Source organism: Bactrocera dorsalis, chromosome 2 (assembly GCF_023373825.1).
Source record: "Bactrocera dorsalis isolate Fly_Bdor chromosome 2, ASM2337382v1, whole genome shotgun sequence".
NCBI classification, from domain to species: domain Eukaryota; kingdom Metazoa; phylum Arthropoda; class Insecta; order Diptera; family Tephritidae; genus Bactrocera; species Bactrocera dorsalis.
The window spans coordinates 19,892,239-19,909,578 of NC_064304.1; the positions used below are offsets into that span (position 1 = coordinate 19,892,239).

Genomic DNA, 17,340 nt, shown 5'->3' on the forward strand with positions numbered 1-17,340 from the left:
CAGAGACAACAAGGAGATCTCTAATATTAGGTGGCCTTAAGCGATTTTTAAGATGAATTATTAGTTTTAGGTTATCGAGACGACTCGTCAGGTTATAATTACGACTCAATGAAATAGCTGCGTTAAACATCAAACGAAAGTTATGCTGGTGATCATTTGCAAACAAAGCAGAAGTGTCTTTGCTATATATGCTTTTAAAATATAAGGTTGATTAGATATTATGTGTGATATCATTTTGAGATTCACAACAACTTCACTCATCTTCAAAACCCAGCATTTATTACTGGATAATATAATGTATAAGGTTGTCAAATATTTCCCTTCCGCTTTTTTGCTCTTTTTTTAATGCTTTATAAAAATGTTTTAGTGTTCGGATCGGAATATATAATATATTGACCGCTAGACCACGTCCAGTGAAGAAAATATAGTAGCCGTAGCCACAACTCGGACTGACGTATGGAACTACTTGGCACATTTTACGTCAAGATCTTAAATTGAAAGCATAAAAAATAGGACTTGACGCGGCTTGAACTTCCCAAGCGCTTCAAACAATGGGCTCTTGAAAATTCCAGAGTTTTCGAGACAAATTGTATTCAGTGATGAGACCCATTTATGGCTCAATGGGTATGTAACGAAGCAAAATTATGTAAAGCAAACGGAAGAGATTCAAAAGCTGCCACTTCATTTAGAAAATCAACGGTTTGATGTAGTTTGGGGGTCGGTAAAATCATCGGTCCATATTTCATAAAAAATGATGCCGGTAACCATCAATGGCGACCGTTATCGTACCATTATAACCGACTATTTGACATCGGAAATTTAGGCTCGTCATCTCGCGACATTTGGTTCCATCAAGATGGCCAAACTTATTTGAGAGAGCACTTCTGCGAGCAGATAATTTCACTTTTTGGGTCGATCGATTAATCACCAAGACTTTAGTCTTTTTCGTGTAGGGATATGTAAAGTCTAAAGTCTCTGTGGACAATCCCGCTTCGGTTCAGGCTTTGAAGTTAAACATTCCGCGTGTCATTCACCAGTTCCCAGTCGGAATGTTCGAACGAGTCGTTGAAAATTGGTCTCAACGGATGGATCATCTGAGACGTAGCTGTGGAAAAAATTAGAAAGCGAAAATCTTCAAACAATAAATGCTAAGAAATCTTCTTTCGAATGATAACAAACATTATATTAAGTTTGTATGATTTTTTTTTCGAATAAAGCAGCCGTTATATATTGGGATAAGTAAATCAGAATTGAATTGAATTTATAGTACCGCAGAAACAATTATATATCACTGGTATTGAGACAAGTCTTCCAATATACACATTAAATTATACATGAAGTATAGTCTAGTAACAAAACCAAAATCGCTAACCGAAAATACATAATGCTGTAATTATTACTGCTAACATAATTTCTTCTGTAATGCGGGTGCTATTGCTTTGAAAAATACACCATAAATCATTACTGGCGCACTGAAGTAATGAAGTCGACGTCAGCAAACAACTGAGCTCAGCTCAGCGGCTAACATATATTCATGTACGTAACATATGTATGTATGTATGTTGGACTTATATATAAATATGCTAACGCTACATAAGCCCATATGTAATATGATGTGAAATAAACACAATTAAATTATTACTTCCAAAAGTTAATTGTATTTTTCGCATTTGATTTTGCCAATGGATCAAAGCGCTATTGGCTAACTTTCTTAATCAGTTATAATTGTTAAGAGAACTTCACATAATTGGTGGATTAGTTGGTCATTATTTATGTATATGAAGTGATTAACGGTATATTATATGTAAGTATGCATATAAAAAAGATGTCCAAAAAATAATAATTGAATGCGATGACTAATCTCGAACTTTTATTCGTGAACTCGAACTCTCAGCTTTTGCGCTCCTGTGGTTTTCGTGTTGGGAAATATTAGAATTTTTTTGGTTTGGGTTTTATTTCTACTGAGGTAAATGCACTGGTATATTTATCAAAAAAAAAAAAAATAAATAAATAAATAAAAGAACAGGGATTGTCTTCAAACTTTATTGACTTAATAATTCGCATCTGAGCATCAAATCTGCTGTCTGGCAGCAGATTTTATGACTACGAATTGAGTACTGGATAATGACTCTTCTTCTATCCAGAATAAAACAATAAGGGTTATGTGCTTTATTATGCCGATACCATCAAACACCTCTAGAGAAAGTAGCAGAGCGCAAGACGAAGTCTACATTAAATATTACCAAAGAATCAGTCACTTTGGCTCTCAAATACTATATATAATATTGTGCACAATGTCGTCTATATTTGAATCAGTGCATTTGGTGTTCGTTCTTGTTGGAAAAATGTCAGTGTAAAGGATTGTTTTATTCCGGCGGCTTTTCGGAACTTCCAGATAATTACTTTGCAGAACATTAACGAAACTCAACCCAACATATTTAGAGTTTCGTTTCGTTTCTAGGAGAGTAGTTAGACCTAACCTTCAAAAGATAAACAGTAGGTTCCAAAAATATACCATTTTCGGCAGCATTTATATTATTATAAAAAAATTTCAAAAAGGATTTGATACGTTAATCAAATAGTTTATCGCGATCAAAATAAAAGCTCCTGTTACTACAATTTGATTCAATGAGTGTTATCGGAGTTCTACCGAAGTTGCAAAAAACAACACAATTTCAAGGAAAAGAGAGAACTGTTCAAGCAGGTAATGAAAATGATAGAAAAATTGCTTCCCCATTCACAGTTATCTCCTAACCTGGTCCCATATGATTTATATCGATTCCAAAACTTCAATAAAGTGTTCACTGGTGTGAAATAAAGAGAGAACCGCCGAATTTATGGCCTCTTTTAAAGAAACATATTGTATTACAGAATGGTAATGAAGGGTTTAAAGTATAGTAAGTCATAAATATATGCACAAGGTGCGTTTCAAAGTAAACAGGACTTCGGAATCTAGCGCCCCCTGTTGGCGCCTTGTATATGCCGACTGGTGCGTTAGAATCTGCTATCTTTATCGATTGTTCAGTGAGAATTTCATGAAGCGAAGCGACTTCTTCCTTTCCGGAAAAATGCATTTGCCCATGAAAGGAAAGCGTTATGCAGACGTAGAGGCCATTCGAAAGGTTTGCACCAGCATACTGGCAGCCATACCGGCCAACGAGCAAAAACACTCGCTCGACATGCTTTTGGACCGTGCAAAAAGCTGTATTGAAGCAGAAGGAGACTATTTTGAATAAAATAAATTGTTGTTGTTTTTTTTTAAGTCCTCTTTAATTTGAAACGCACCTTGTATGAATGGTGAGCCCTTTCTCCAGACCTTTGTCCCTGCGTTCTTCTCTTATTTTCCATTACAATTCAAATATCAGTTTCATATAAAGTTCTGCGACACTGTTAAGGACAGAGAAAGGAAATAGTGGCAGGAACCAGAGCTTTTCGCAGCTGAGGCTTACAAAAAATGTACCAGGATGTTCTTGTAAGGAGATAGTGAGGAAAAATGTTTTTAAACTGGCCAGCAAAGGACTGTCTACTAAGCGACATGCCTCAAAACTATTTTAAAAGCGCTTTCTACCGCTGCCTCCACCTTGACCGCCTGTCCTTGAACCCTCTACAATCAATTTAACTTTAACTACAACTTGTGCTATCATTCCTTCATCTGCAAATGTTCGCCATATCTTCAGCTATTAAAAAATAATTCTCACAATTCTACTTTATCCTTTCTCCTTTTAGATTTAATATATGAGAGACATTAATTTTCATTTACATTTGTTTATGTTGGAGACAAGCCATCATTAATAGCAAGTCCTTTCTGACGACAATGGGAAACAATTAAGTTTTTAAGAGAGTCATTATCTGCATTATCGGCTTGATTTTCGAGGCAATTACGCCAACTGTAATTAAATGTAACAATAGTGCGCGGGAATTAACCTGTCAACATGTAATCACAAACAAATTTAGAACCCAATCCACAGACCTCCCGCTAAGCCAATACTAAGCATAACTGTTAAATAATTGAAATCTAAAATTATCAATTTCAATACAATGATTACAGCAACATTCAACGACATACAAAACAAGTAATTATCGCATCAAATGTGACAATTAATTACACGTCAATTGTTTGTCTCTTTAAACCCTTAAATAACTGCGTCGCATAAAGCACAATAGCAATGCCCAACCGCGCGGCGAAGCAATAAAACTCTCGACGCAGCAGAATAGACAATCAGAAAGCCGAAAGTGAAATATCACCAAGCACAAAGAGCTCTAAGTGGAACGCGCAAGCACTCGAGAGCCGCTTGATACCCGCCTCGACTGAAGTTGAAGTAGTCGTAGGTGATTCCCATATTTACCACAACCGTGCCATAAGTAGACGTCGCTTGAACGCAAAACAATGCCGGAGGATTTATTTAGGATACAACGCAATTGTCTGCGTGTAATGGGCCACCAAGACATCTTCGATAACAATGAAGCGTCGTCGAGCGATGAGCAAAAATCGAAGTCGAAGCGGCAGCGGCGGTGCTTTCGCCATTGGCAGGCATTGAAGTATGTGCTATTGTTGTTGTTTATGGTGTCGGCACAATTGCCAATGATGAATTACATTATTTATCATATCGACGATTTGGCATTGGCGACGGCTTGCCTCAGTATTGTCTTCACCAATGTGCTGACGGTCATCAAGACCTCAACATTTCTGACTTACAAGCGCGAGTTCAAAAGCCTAATGGCCGAGTTTGAAAGCATGTACGACGAATGTAAGTAGCGGGGTGTTATTGCTGTTGCATAACTTTCGCTCTTCACTTATTTGTTGTTGCTGTATTTTGCACAGTACAAGAAGCGGGTGCGAAAAAGTGTCTGGTGACAGTCAATGTGGGGGCAAAGAGATTTGTTAAACTGTACTTTGGTGCGTGCACGAGCACGGGCTTGTATTTCACAATAAACCCGTTGGTTAGCATGATTTGGGCGAAATTTCAAGCTAAGCCGATACCGCTGGAGTTACCAATGCCGATGAGGTAAGGAAATTATGAAATTATGAAATTTAGATTTAATTTTTAATTTCTTTCATTTGAACTTAAAAGTGTATCTGGTTCTTTTATAATCACATTTTCATACTTCAGTGCGTTTTTTGAGGTTATGTAATAGACTTCTCGATAAATAATATCTTTTGTACGCTAACTTCGATGGGTCTTACCTTAAATCTTACTTTTTTTAAACAAAATTTTACTTCTTCTAATAACCTTTCAGGACTTCGAAGTGAATACTAACTATAACTTCAGACCTCTTTAACTATTTCATCGACAGAAGATAAAATATTTAAAATTCCTCGACTGCGGTACTCGCCGTTGCCAATTCGCAAAGGACCATAAATCTTCCGTAAAACTTTTCTCTCGAATACTCCTAAGGCCGACTCATCAGATGATGTCATTGTCCATGCCACCGCACCATATAGCAGTACTGGCATGACCTGTAGAGTTTGGCCGTTGTTCGCCGGAGAGCGCTTCACTTTTCAATTGCCTACTTAGTCCAAAGTAGCACCTGTTGGAAAGAGTGATTCTGTGTTGGATGTTAACGCTGAATCCGAGGCTGTTGTTTCCTGTTCATTGGAAGTGGTTACTATGGGGTTTGTCCCAAGCCCAGCACACAACCTCGCTGGGCGAGTATTATAAAACATATATATCATGTTTCGCGATCGATGCCCGCATCTTTGGCGACTTCAATTAGACTTCAGTAAACCCTTAAACCGAATATGTCAAAGTAGCTCCGTTGAAACTTACACTCTTTTAGCCGTGACCCCAGGCTCCACACGCGTTGGCTACCTCATCTTACACAAGCGTTACTCACGTTTGCAGGGTGCGAGGCGAGGACGCAAGAGTAGGAATTGGGTAAAGCACTACAACTGCAACTTCTGACCCAGAAGCATAACTATACCTCATTAAACCGGTCGTATGTGTGTCTTGTTGAATATAAATAGCCTTACTTCGGCTTGATGGACCCTTTCAGTTCACTACGAAATCTTGTTCTCCGTTCCCACATAGTGCTCAAAGTACCATTTTTATAATTACGATCTCAGGTTCGGACTCTAGTATTTAAACTGATGAGCTAGAAGGTCCATTTTTATGAGAGGAGCTCAAAATACTAGTGCTTAGAGAGTTAGTGGGACAAACAGAGCCATTCCCAGGGCAGTCGGGCCAAGTTAACTGGGAATGCCCCGAATTCATGTATATTCGGTCAAGGACTGTCAATCCATCCAAAAGCAACTGGGAATTTCCCGGATTTAAGTATATTCGGTGAATATTTCTGCCGCCACTGCAAAAATACTAGCTTCTGACAATGGATTCGACTGTTAGAGAAGTCTGTGAGCTAGCTGTAACGTTTCTGGGCCATGTCCGCTAAGTTGAATTATAAATTTTAAACGAATTTTAACTCTTTTAGTCAGGCTTCATGAATACCCTGATTGCTTAACTATAAAAACCCCGGACTGTAATTATCAAATATGGCGAGCACTCATGGTGGTCACTGTCAGTTGTTCATGGAAAACATCACTTTTTCAACTCTTGGCCTCTGTCAATAATATTACTATGAGTCATTCTTTTCGAAGACCACCAAATTGATTGTTTATTAATAACTGTTTACTTACTTTTTATTTCACCATTTATAACTTCCAAGTCATTAGTAAGCTATTACAATCAAAATTTCTTTCTGCCTCCCACACAGGTTCCCCTTCGATTTCGAGTCTACACCAGGCTATGAATTCGCCTATATCTACACCGTATTCATCACCATAGTAGTGGTGATGCATGCAACATCTGTGGATGGTCTCTTTGTTTCGTTCACCACAAATCTGCGTGGTCATTTTCAAGCTTTGCAGTATTTCATCGAGACAAATACATTCGACAAATCCGAAGCGCTCCTACAGCGGGAGCTTGGCATCTACGTGCAGTACCACGTACGACTGTTGGGGCTCGCGCAGAGCGTGCAGCGCGTATTCAAGCCAATAATTTTCGGACAATTTCTGATGACATCGCTGCAAGTGTGTGTCATCATTTATCAGCTGGTGATGGTGCGCGCCTAATCCTTCTCTACCACCCAACGCTCCATTGTACTATTGTGCTTATGTGCCACTATTTACTCTACTTTCTTCTTCTTGTTGTTCTTGTTGCAGAATATGGGCGTAATCATGGAGATGGTGGTCTATTGTACGTTTCTCAGCTCAATTCTGCTGCAATTGCTGATTTACTGTTATGGCGCCGAGTTTCTCAAAACTGAGGTAGAAATTTTGTTGTTGCTATAGTACGTTTATATGTTTGCTTTTACTCTTTTTTGGCAACTTCTTTCTCGGCTTTTATTAAATTCGGAATTTATGGCGAGGCAGAGCTCTGCCGTGAGTACGGCCATTCAGATGTCGCAATGGTATAATTTACCGCCTCGTCATCGCCACGTTCTGCGTCTGATGATGCTACGTTCACAGCGTGAGATCATTATTAGCGCCGGCTTCTACGAGGCTTCGCTGGCCAATTTCATGAGCGTAAGTGTTTCATAAACGTCATGTGTCTTCGTACTTAATTGTGTGGCAAGTTAGTGGATAATAAATATTTTATCTGCAGATTTTGAAGGCCGCCATGTCATACATCACTTTCATACAATCCATTGAGTAGTGTGGGCTTAAAAGCAGTTAAAGAATGATTGTAGAAAGGAGCTGAAGGTGGGGTCGCCCAAAACTAAGCCAGCGATTAACTTAAGCTTATTTATAGTTTGACAGCTTTTATGATGTCGAGGCAACTTAAGCCCGCTATAACAGTTTGTATGAATTTATATATTCGTGAAGGTGGTTATAGAAGTATGGAACTGGTAGCAAAATTATCTAAATTCTTTCTAAATTCTCTGTGGCTTTCGAGTTCACTTTTTAAGTATTATGAGTAGTTGTTTTACATTATCTCTGTTTATCCTATGAAATATTGTTGTTTGAGTAGTTTCTTTAAAGGACGAACCTACTGAAACCTCCCTCTTATAAGTCAATTATAGCTTTTCAGCTGTATATTTACACATATAATTTAGATAAATATATGATATAAAGTAAATGCACTTACATATTTACATTTGTATTTACATAATAACGTCAAAGATTAAAAGTATATAAAAAAGAAATCATGTGACTCATCCTGTGTATGCTTTGCATTGCTTTCTCTAGCATCTTCTCGGCCGCCATATTGCTTACATTTTCGTTGCGAAGAAAAGCAAAAATGCTTCTACTTATCTAGATCTATTCCAAAAGGAATTTTTATATCTGAATCGCATAATATATACACTATTTCACAATTTTAAAGAAAACCGCAGCTTTCAATCATACAATTATAAATTCTACGTACACGCAAACTTACAACTTGACCAGGCGGATACTTAAAGGCAACTGAGGAAATAGAAGATCTGTGAAAAGGAAATGCAAATGCTGTTATATAATTGTTTGAATATTTAGCTGAGTTAACTACCGCTACATATGAACAAACTTTTCTATAGTGTCATACATTTTAAAGACTTTTTCGTAGCATACTTCTGGGAGGCAATAATGCGAAGTGCATTGTTGAGTAAATTCACTTACGTTATTCTGATACATCTGTCTGGTAAAGTCCTAAGTTCGGTCAGATAAATCTCTTTACTATTTTATTAATGTGAAACTTTAACATAAAACTTGGTCTGTAGATAATTTTCATCAAAGTAATAAAGATTTGTGAGCCAATATTTTATAGTCGATGTGTTTTTGATAAGCATGCTTTTGTCAAAACCTTTCTTAGAAGCTCTATTAAGAAAAATTTAATTAGCATAGCATACATAGATGCATAAATCAATTGTGTACAAAAAATTGAAAAATGTCGTTCAATAGTGCCCTAAAAAAATTAAAATTTCCTTAATCAATCTATCTTTACCCGTCGCATCACACGAAATTGGGAAAATAAAAGATCAAGTGACGTAGGAAACTTAAAAACTGTTATACAAATTCTGATTTCGATCCGAGTAGCAAAGTTTATTACCTTCCTACTATGAACTGCCAAGCAGTTGTGAACTTATATTTTTCGCTCAACAAGCGCTGCATACTTTTAGGGCGCCTAAATTCAAAGTTTCTTAAAGAGGAAATTGTAAATAATTTCGTACTGGTTTTTGGTTTATCTTAATTTCCTCAGTTCCGTTAGTTCATTCGCCCGGTGAAGTTGTTATTTTCTTGAGTGTGAGTCTTAGTGCTTCATATTGTGAAAATGTGACTTAAATAAATTAAAATATTTAAAAATATGTTAATATATTAATATTCTGTAAGTACACACTTGTGTGGCATAATAAATTAGTGGATAATGCGCTGTTCATTGGTCAGAAGTGTAGTGAAATTTTATATGAGTGAAGAGTGGAATATTTCAGCGAAATGGCGGCCGGTTGTAGCAGCTAAAACAGCTGATTGACTTTTGGCAAAGAATTAAGAGTAAATAAAATGCAAATGTAAAAAGGGTGAGTCAATTGAAATATTTTGTTTAAACTTTAAATTATATAAATTTTGGCATTATTGTTTATTGGCATGTTTCATGATATCAATTATTTGAAAAATATATTTTTTAAGTAGGAAAATTGATAATATTCTAAAGTTGCTACAGGGTATAAAACTTTTGTTCACCTAACGGTTGTATGTCTACCCTGAAACTATGTAACTAAACCAGATTTATATTGGATTATATGTATATGTATAAATGCTGGATTAAGAGACGAACTGAAATTCGGGTGACTATCTATCTCCCTCCGTCCTCCGAACCTGTAACATGAGTATAAATTGAGATATCTTGACGAAACTTGGTACGTGCGTTTCTTGGCAAGGAAAGTGAAAGAGTTGGAACATGGACATAGAATTCAAAATTGTGCCTATATGGGTCTAATTTCGCCCATCTTCGCACTGTGGTATAGGAATATGAGAAAATTGCTACGTCAAACCCCTAAGTACTGAATGTGTGGACCCAGTGCTAACAGTTGCCTTCTCACCGACAATATCGGTCAATGTTTGAGATATATAATTGAAATTCAGAGTGAATCCTTTCCACATAGTAGCATGTCTGTGTGCTACAAATGGATTGAATCGGGTCAATACTTTCCTTAGCCCTCATATATGTACCTAATATAAAGACTTTCAAACTTCCAGGTGACTTTATACCGCATATATCGGTCAATATGTGATTTATCTTAAGGGAGAGTGTTTTTCTTATAGCGGTGGACATTTTTATACTTACATACAATGAACAAAATCGGGTGAAAGAGAGTAAGTAATCTCTCATAAGTATTTGTATAAAACGTTACATTTAATATGCGTAAATTTACTTTGACAATTCGTATGGTTTTCCCCTAAAAAATAATCTTCACTATGGTAACCATCATCATATCGATAAAACAAATAACGGTATATAAACGATGAAATAGCAATCTTTTGTGCATAAATCAGTGAAATAAAAGTGAGTGAGTGAAATATATGGAACAAAAAGTGTCCATTCACCAAAGAATCTTTTATTTGAATACAAAGTAAGGAAACAGCAAACGTTTAACTTTCAAATGCAAAAACGGGAAAGCGAAAGTAAAAACAGTGACATTTCAGAAGGAAATGAAAAATTTGCAATTGAAGAAAATGATAAATTATGCGCTGATGCGCCAAATGGATACTGTGAAAATGATAAAGAAATTGCAAGAAATGTGGCAGATATAATAAAAATGGAAGTTGATGGCGAAAAGCAAGCTTATGATTGCGATATTAGCCCTGACAACGAGGACGAACACACTAGTGGGGATAATTTACTTGGAGACGAGAAAACTGTTGGGAATATTGGAGAAAACTGTGTTGTGCCTTGTGACACAGCCTTCAATGTACGGGTCGTGGAGGAGAAACTGAATAGTGTGTGCCTCGACTGGAATTTATTGGACGTCATCGAGGTATATAAAATCGAAAAATATCACCGACGACGCGGCTGGGAGCAAGTCGCTTGGTAGGCACTTTTAAAATAAATTCACACCAAAAAGTATGTAATATATTTTCAAAGGGTAGGCTATGCACCTACGACCATCGAAAATTTAGCCGAGAGCTTCACATATCGTTTGCGCATCAAGGGACAGCGCTTCTCGGAGTCACTCGGTCTGTTTGAGGATGTCAAAGTGTCACCAGAGTTTTTGGTAACCAGTGCTAATTTCTATATTACCATACCTGAAGCTTTTACATTCGACCCTTAGGTTACTACTTTGGCACCACAGCCTACTGCGCTGTGTCTACACCGCGCCATCAAGAAAGGTCAACAGTTTTTGGTTAAGCGTATACTACGGCGACGACCCAGCTTGTTAGACTATCCCGGTCCGAATAGTTACTTGCCTCTGGCGAATGCCATTATGAGCGGTGAGCATTGTGTCACCGATGTGCTGCTGAGCCATGGCGCTAGTGTACATACCGGCAATCCGCTTAATGGACGCACTCCACTGCAGGTGTGTAGAAAAAGTGATAGAAGTGTAACGAAAGACATACTATGCTTAACTCGGTTCCATTTAAAGAAACTCTTTCCGTTAAAAAGAAGTGTCTTCGATAAATTTATTCCACATTGATCGGTTTAAAACATAAAAACTTTCTGAAGTTCATCCAGATGAACTTTTCCCGTCTCGTACCGAATATTCCCAATTCTATTCAACACTTATAATTCTCAAAAGAGAAGAAGGATCTTTTGTGCTCTCATTATCGGAGAAGTTTAAGAATTTCTTGAAGTATCGCAATTAAACAATTTGGAAATTTAACACATTCCAACCTTCTGCTTCTTTCCACTCCGCATGCAGCTCGCTTTCTACCATGGGCGCTTGGCCGTCGCACGCATTCTGCTAAATCGTAAGGCACAGCTTGAAGCAACTGACATTAATGGCATGACTGCTTGTCACTTTGCCGTCGACGCTAATCAATTGGAGCTGCTTAGATTTGCGCTGGAAAACGGTGCCAATGTGAATGCAACGGATGCTTGCGGCTGGTCATTGCTGTCACGTGCAGGTGCGTACAGTTCACGTTCGAGGCGATTACGTAAGGCTGTTGCTGCAAATTTGCATTTACAATTTGCCATTTATAGTTGTTATGGGCGCTGACGCTTGTATTCTGAAGCTGCTGCTGACATACGGTGCGGATGCCAAGTCCGTGGATAAACTGGGCAAGACTTGCGTGGATTTGGCGCACATATACAAGAACGACATAGCGAGTGATTATCTGGTGAAGGCCTTGCGGCCTAAGTGAGAGTAGTAGATCGTAAACGGTTTATTTACTAGCTTCTTGTATAAGTAAAATGTTTTGGTTTTGCTGGAAAATGCATCATGAGTTTTATTAAAGTTTATTTAGTCATATACATGTACATATATATTATACTACATATATAATATAATGGTGTTTTTTATTGAACTATTAATTTTTTTCAGTCCCGTCACGAAGTTTCCTTGGAAATACCCTAAAAACAATTCCCTGAAAATTTTAGCCCTTAATATTAACAATAAGAACTAGACCAAGGCCTGTAAAAATTTTCCATACAAAATACACTACAATCGTGAGTTTTTACCTTTAAATTCCTATAGATAAGAGGTATTTTATGGCATTCCTTTGACTTTAGACGCATATTTCTCAGAATTGTTTACTCTACAAAAGTGTCTAGTGCAAAAAAGTCGTAACTCACACCGGCGAGGTAGTACGGGGCTCTAAACCCGATTTTTCCAAGAATTTCGCATTTTTTTGTATGTATCTCGTAAATGACAGGAGCTATAAAAAAAATTTAAATGACAAATTTGTAGGAAATTGTATTTGCTATAAAAATATCCGAGGTAAAAATCACTATCATGAATACTTTTCGAGATATTCAGCTTTTTAAGTAAATTTGCTATTATCTTCTTAAATTCTGCAACATCTTTAGAATATTGTCCTAAATTTTCAGGTTGATTTGAGTAATAATTTCGGAGATGTAGCCTTGATAACTTGTGCGCTCGAGGCTAGATGGGCTAAGTGAGCCGTCTTTAAGCGAGTTTTTCTTGAAACTGTATTTTTGAAGTTGGTTGCAAGATTTCTCGGGAACTACTCAACCGATCTTCATGCAATTTTGCACAGGTCTTTGAGATATAATTCCTAAAAACTTCGACTAAGGATCTCTCTTCGATTACAACTATTTGAAAAAAAAATCTGCCGCAATTTTTTCTGATTTTTTCATTTTTCATAAAAAATGTATACCAAAAATCCAATTTTCAGTTTTTTTCCTTCATCCAAGTTCTAAGTTAAGGCTTTAACGAAAACACATATTTTTTCACTGTACATTTTTCGGAACTGTCGATATCAAAACATTATATTTTCAATAAATTTGTCATAGATTATTTTTAAGGGACTCAACTCTACACCTGTAATCTCCAAACATGAGCTGGGTCGATTTAGCTATGCCCGACTGCAAACACGCGATTTATTCCTACAATTTTTTGAGATATCGACCTAAAACTTAGCACACCTTCTTTTCTGATCAACTAGTGGTTCAAGACAGTGTTACAATCTCCGAATAAGTTATTTAGAACCGACCATTATAGCATATAGCTGTCATACAACTGACCGATCGATCTCAAACTCTTTCATTTACCAAGTTATCATCACGAAATTATTACTCTCCGAACGTATTGTTCATATCAGATCACCATAGCATACAGGTGGCAATTTAAACTGACCAATCAATAGCAAGATATAAACTTTTATATGTTATAATAGTTGGTTCGATTTCATATACTTCCGATGGATATACAAAACTTGGCGGCAATACTATTGGTTAAAGTATAGTTTAATATATTAAATACTTGTACAAACTATAATCCAAAGGAGAATATATTTACTCTCTCCAATAAAATAAATATATTTTTTAATACAGTTACGTATGTATTATATAAACTTGTTTCACATAAATGACATTTCATAAGTGTATTCCGAGTCTTATCAAAGAATTTAGCAACATTTTGAGTCACTTTTTTGTTGTTTCCTTTATTTGAAAGAATCATACTATAGAAGTAGAAATCAAAACATATTACACAAATCGAAAGCGATATACAAACGTACACAAATTAAATGAAACTAAATCGCTTATTAATGCTTATCACCAAAAGCAGCAGAGATAATTGTGTTGAAGTGAAGCTCGCCGCTCGTTCGATTAGCTTAAGTTCGCAGATTAGCGCCACAGCGTGTCAGTGGCAAGTGACGAGTGGTGAGCAGTGGTGGCAGCATTTACATAGAGTCAACGCTCGTAAATTGCGTGTCACGCTTAAAATAATAAAGTGAAGATCGCGCACAAAAACTCATAAATACTTCCAATATTGTGTCGAGGACAAGTCGCTAGTACTCAAGTCACGCGCTTTTTGTAAATAACCGAATAATTGCCGAAGTTTTTGACACAAATCAAAGTTGTGGTGGCGCGAAGTGTTGACCAACAAAGTGCGGTTTGTCAGCTCCAGAGCAAACTAAGTTTCGTGAAGCTGAATAAACTATTAACGGTTTATGTGAGTGATAGTGATGTGAGTGCATTAAATCCGTGATTCATAACAATGTTTTCGCTTGACAAGAACATTCATCAATGTCGCTCTGGTCGGGGACGAAGCGCGCTTTTGACTTACAGCATCCTGCTATGCGCATTGGTGGCGCTCATGTTTTGTCTGCCTGTGGGTGGGGACGATTTGAGAGCATATAAGTATGTGTCCAGAGCACGCGAAAGGCAGCTGGAAAAACTCGCGATACGCATAAATGAGTCCGTTAACCCAAATCGGTATCCCTGCGAGAGCTTCTACGATTATGTTTGCAGTTATAGTAAGCCGCTATTCACGATACTTGGTAAGAGTAAATAAAGTGAAGTAGAAAATAGTATTAACATCTGACTTACAGGTCATTTGCCTGAACTCGATGATCTCATGAAGTTATTTACTGAGCTGCAGCAAGATCCCGAGAAGTTTAGTGCCAAAGACAAGATGTTGGATTTTTTCGTTTCTTGTACCTCGAAGAAATGGCTGGAGGATTGCTATCGCGAAACATTCGAATATTTCAAGCCACTTTTTGGTTACATTATCACCAAGAACTATGTCGGCAGCAATTCGGAGGAGCATCGTAACTTCGTGCAACTACTGGACACTTTTCTGTTAAAGGCCGCGCAAACGCACAATTTCATGCATCACCCGATACGTCATCGCTTGCAGACGTTGAGAGAGAAATTCCGCTTGCCGCAGATTTATTTGCGGCCACACGAATTAAGCGAGGAATACGAATCGTTAATGATGTATCCCGAGAGTTATAAGCATAATGTGCGTAATTTAGAGTTGCATCGTAGACGTAATTCCAGCTATGAGTTGGGCGTGGAGCGCACCATGTTGGATTGGTCGTTGTATTTGTATCAAAGTCGCAATATGCCGATGTCTTATTACTATCCTACTTTGAATGTTCATCTCTGGATGACATTGTACAACACGACGGAGCGTGATCGTGAGCCGAAGCGCGTGCATGAGCTTGCCGAGTGCTTGAAGTTGCCACCATACGTGCATGTGCTGGACGAGGCGCGTGTTTTGGCGCTGGTTTATTTGAAGGCTTTCCAAAATGCTTGGGTTGATTATAGTACTTGGCTGAAGCCTGATCGGGCGAGTGTGAACAGTGACATCTATGATCATGAGAACAGAATACTGTCACGCTTTAAGTTGGATAATAAGAAGGTATTCTTCATTTTGTATGGGCAGAATTTTTGCGAGTTCGGCAAAGAGTTGGCCGAGAATATCTTCTATTTGGGCATGAAACAGAATCGCGATTTCGCCGAAAGCTTTGATTGTGTATTTGCCCCAGAGCCGCGTATGCCATGTTATGTGTAAAACTGAGCTTCGTAAAATTCAAAATATTAATTAGCTAGTTTTTTAAGAAACTATGAATTACAAATGCTTTTTTATTAAAATTCGGTTTTGTTGTTCTTATAGGTTTTATCGAAAGCAGAAAGTTTTTGAGATAAAATTTCAAATTGCAATTAGTTAAAGCAATACCGTACTCTCTAGAGAATATTTTGCTAAAGTCTGAGAATAGAAAAACGATGTTGGGTTCAAATTCGGAGAATGGACGTAAGCTATTCCCTTTCATTGATTGAGAAAATTCTTTGTCTCAGTTGTAAGTTCAGTCCAATACGTATGTCCCACACGTTCATGGAATATCTTTGGGGTATCAGGTATCCTGATCAACTTTATTTTACAGTCATCCAAAAAAAGGAAGTGTACACTTTTGAATTTTCACCTATAACAGCTTCTTATGGACATAAATTAATTTAACTCACTCATAGAAAATTGGAAAAAGTCAAATTCTAGGATGATGATGAGGATGCTTACGGAGGAAAATTGCTTAGGCAAATGCGTTTTTCATCAAAACCACATTTACGTGTTTGTCTTTATTTGATTTATCTGGAAAAAAACGCGTTCAGACCTTTCTTTTACCCTAATCTTCAGGTAAAATTCTCTAAATAGTGTTTCTACTCCTATATAGTCCCTCAGCTAACATTCCGAAGATAATATTTCCAGCGAAAACTATAATTTCACAAATTTAGCACTATTATCAGCTTTGAGACGATCTGGACTTAAGTCTTCATTTAAATCGTTACGACTATTTTTGAAAATGTGTGACTACAAATAATCTTGAGTACGCCCTCTGTCTTGTATTTGTGGCGAACTGGAATGTTCTTTCAGAATGTAAAACTGCTTACAAAGTCCTGGCTCATTGTTGGCAGAAGAAATTACAGGAACATGATTATAATACTGATTGGTCACAGTCCGGTGGTGGCATACCTGCAGAGTGGAGCTGATAGATCGAGATTACTGCTAGAAATGTCAAGAGCAAGTAAGCAATGGAGCATCTGTAGTCCATCAGCCCGCTTTAAATATTTATGGCCACCATGGTACTGGAAGAGGTGTCGGTGGAAATGCTGCAGAACCTATTGAAATTCACATCATCATCTTCTCCTCACGAACTAAGTAACGGCACTTCAACTGCCATCGCTAAGGACCAAAACTTGTTATGGGGGACTTACTACCCAAAAAGATTATTCTAAACAATATTTATTCTTTGAAATAAATGGAAAATAGCACACTTTTTCTTTTCTTAAAATTGCTATAACTTTAATTTTTGTCATCCAAAAACAGATAACGCTGCATGTTGTATCAAAAGGTGATCCATTTCGAGGTTCCCTACTTATTTAAAGAAAAAACACACAAAGTAAAATATTATATCTCCCTAATGTTGGCCGTGGCTATGTATCTGATTGTCCATTCGTTGAGTAACGCGTC

The 17,340-nt window shown here is 37.3% G+C and overlaps 3 protein-coding genes across 4 annotated transcripts; all 3 read left to right on the forward strand.

The window, feature by feature from the left end:
• Nucleotides 1–4,174: 4,174 nt before the first annotated feature.
• On the forward strand, nt 4,175–8,139 carry LOC105229925 (odorant receptor 82a). 2 transcript variants are annotated; one of them, XM_049447115.1, is made up of 7 exons: nt 4,175–4,748; nt 4,823–5,006; nt 6,709–7,054; nt 7,157–7,261; nt 7,367–7,519; nt 7,599–7,696; nt 7,754–8,139. In XM_049447115.1, exons 1-6 carry the CDS (start codon nt 4,388–4,390, stop codon nt 7,647–7,649), a joined length of 1,200 nt encoding a protein of 399 aa, XP_049303072.1. In that variant the 5' UTR covers nt 4,175–4,387; the 3' UTR covers nt 7,650–7,696; nt 7,754–8,139. The 2 variants fall into 2 exon arrangements, with proteins under 2 accessions (XP_049303072.1, XP_011208732.2); XM_011210430.4 differs by having other exon boundaries at nt 7,599–8,139.
• Nucleotides 8,140–10,311: 2,172 nt separating this feature from the next.
• LOC105229924 (putative ankyrin repeat protein RF_0381) lies at nt 10,312–12,319 on the forward strand. Its single transcript, XM_011210429.3, has 5 exons — nt 10,312–10,997; nt 11,052–11,181; nt 11,239–11,484; nt 11,827–12,031; nt 12,108–12,319. The coding sequence occupies exons 1-5, from the start codon at nt 10,570–10,572 to the stop codon at nt 12,266–12,268; spliced, it is 1,170 nt and encodes a 389-aa protein (XP_011208731.2). The 5' UTR covers nt 10,312–10,569; the 3' UTR covers nt 12,269–12,319.
• A 1,846-nt stretch (nt 12,320–14,165) lies between these two features.
• LOC105229870 (uncharacterized) lies at nt 14,166–15,961 on the forward strand. Its single transcript, XM_011210357.4, has 2 exons — nt 14,166–14,869; nt 14,921–15,961. The coding sequence occupies exons 1-2, from the start codon at nt 14,587–14,589 to the stop codon at nt 15,886–15,888; spliced, it is 1,251 nt and encodes a 416-aa protein (XP_011208659.2). The 5' UTR covers nt 14,166–14,586; the 3' UTR covers nt 15,889–15,961.
• The last annotated feature ends 1,379 nt before the right edge of the window (nt 15,962–17,340 follow it).

Excerpts from the sequence above, each read along its gene's own strand:
- LOC105229925 (XM_011210430.4), top strand. The coding sequence starts at position 4,388 with ATGCCGGAGGATTTATTTAGGATACAACGCAATTGTCTGCGTGTAATG. Across the intron at positions 7,055-7,156 it reads TCATTTATCAGCTGGTGATG|AATATGGGCGTAATCATGGA; the intron begins GTGCGCGCCTAA and ends TTCTTGTTGCAG. Across the intron at positions 7,520-7,598 it reads CGCTGGCCAATTTCATGAGC|ATTTTGAAGGCCGCCATGTC; the intron begins GTAAGTGTTTCA and ends TTTTATCTGCAG.
- LOC105229924 (XM_011210429.3), top strand. The coding sequence starts at position 10,570 with ATGCAAAAACGGGAAAGCGAAAGTAAAAACAGTGACATTTCAGAAGGA. Across the intron at positions 11,182-11,238 it reads AAGTGTCACCAGAGTTTTTG|GTTACTACTTTGGCACCACA; the intron begins GTAACCAGTGCT and ends TTCGACCCTTAG. Across the intron at positions 11,485-11,826 it reads ATGGACGCACTCCACTGCAG|CTCGCTTTCTACCATGGGCG; the intron begins GTGTGTAGAAAA and ends CTCCGCATGCAG.
- LOC105229870 (XM_011210357.4), top strand. The coding sequence starts at position 14,587 with ATGTTTTCGCTTGACAAGAACATTCATCAATGTCGCTCTGGTCGGGGA. Across the intron at positions 14,870-14,920 it reads GCCGCTATTCACGATACTTG|GTCATTTGCCTGAACTCGAT; the intron begins GTAAGAGTAAAT and ends TCTGACTTACAG.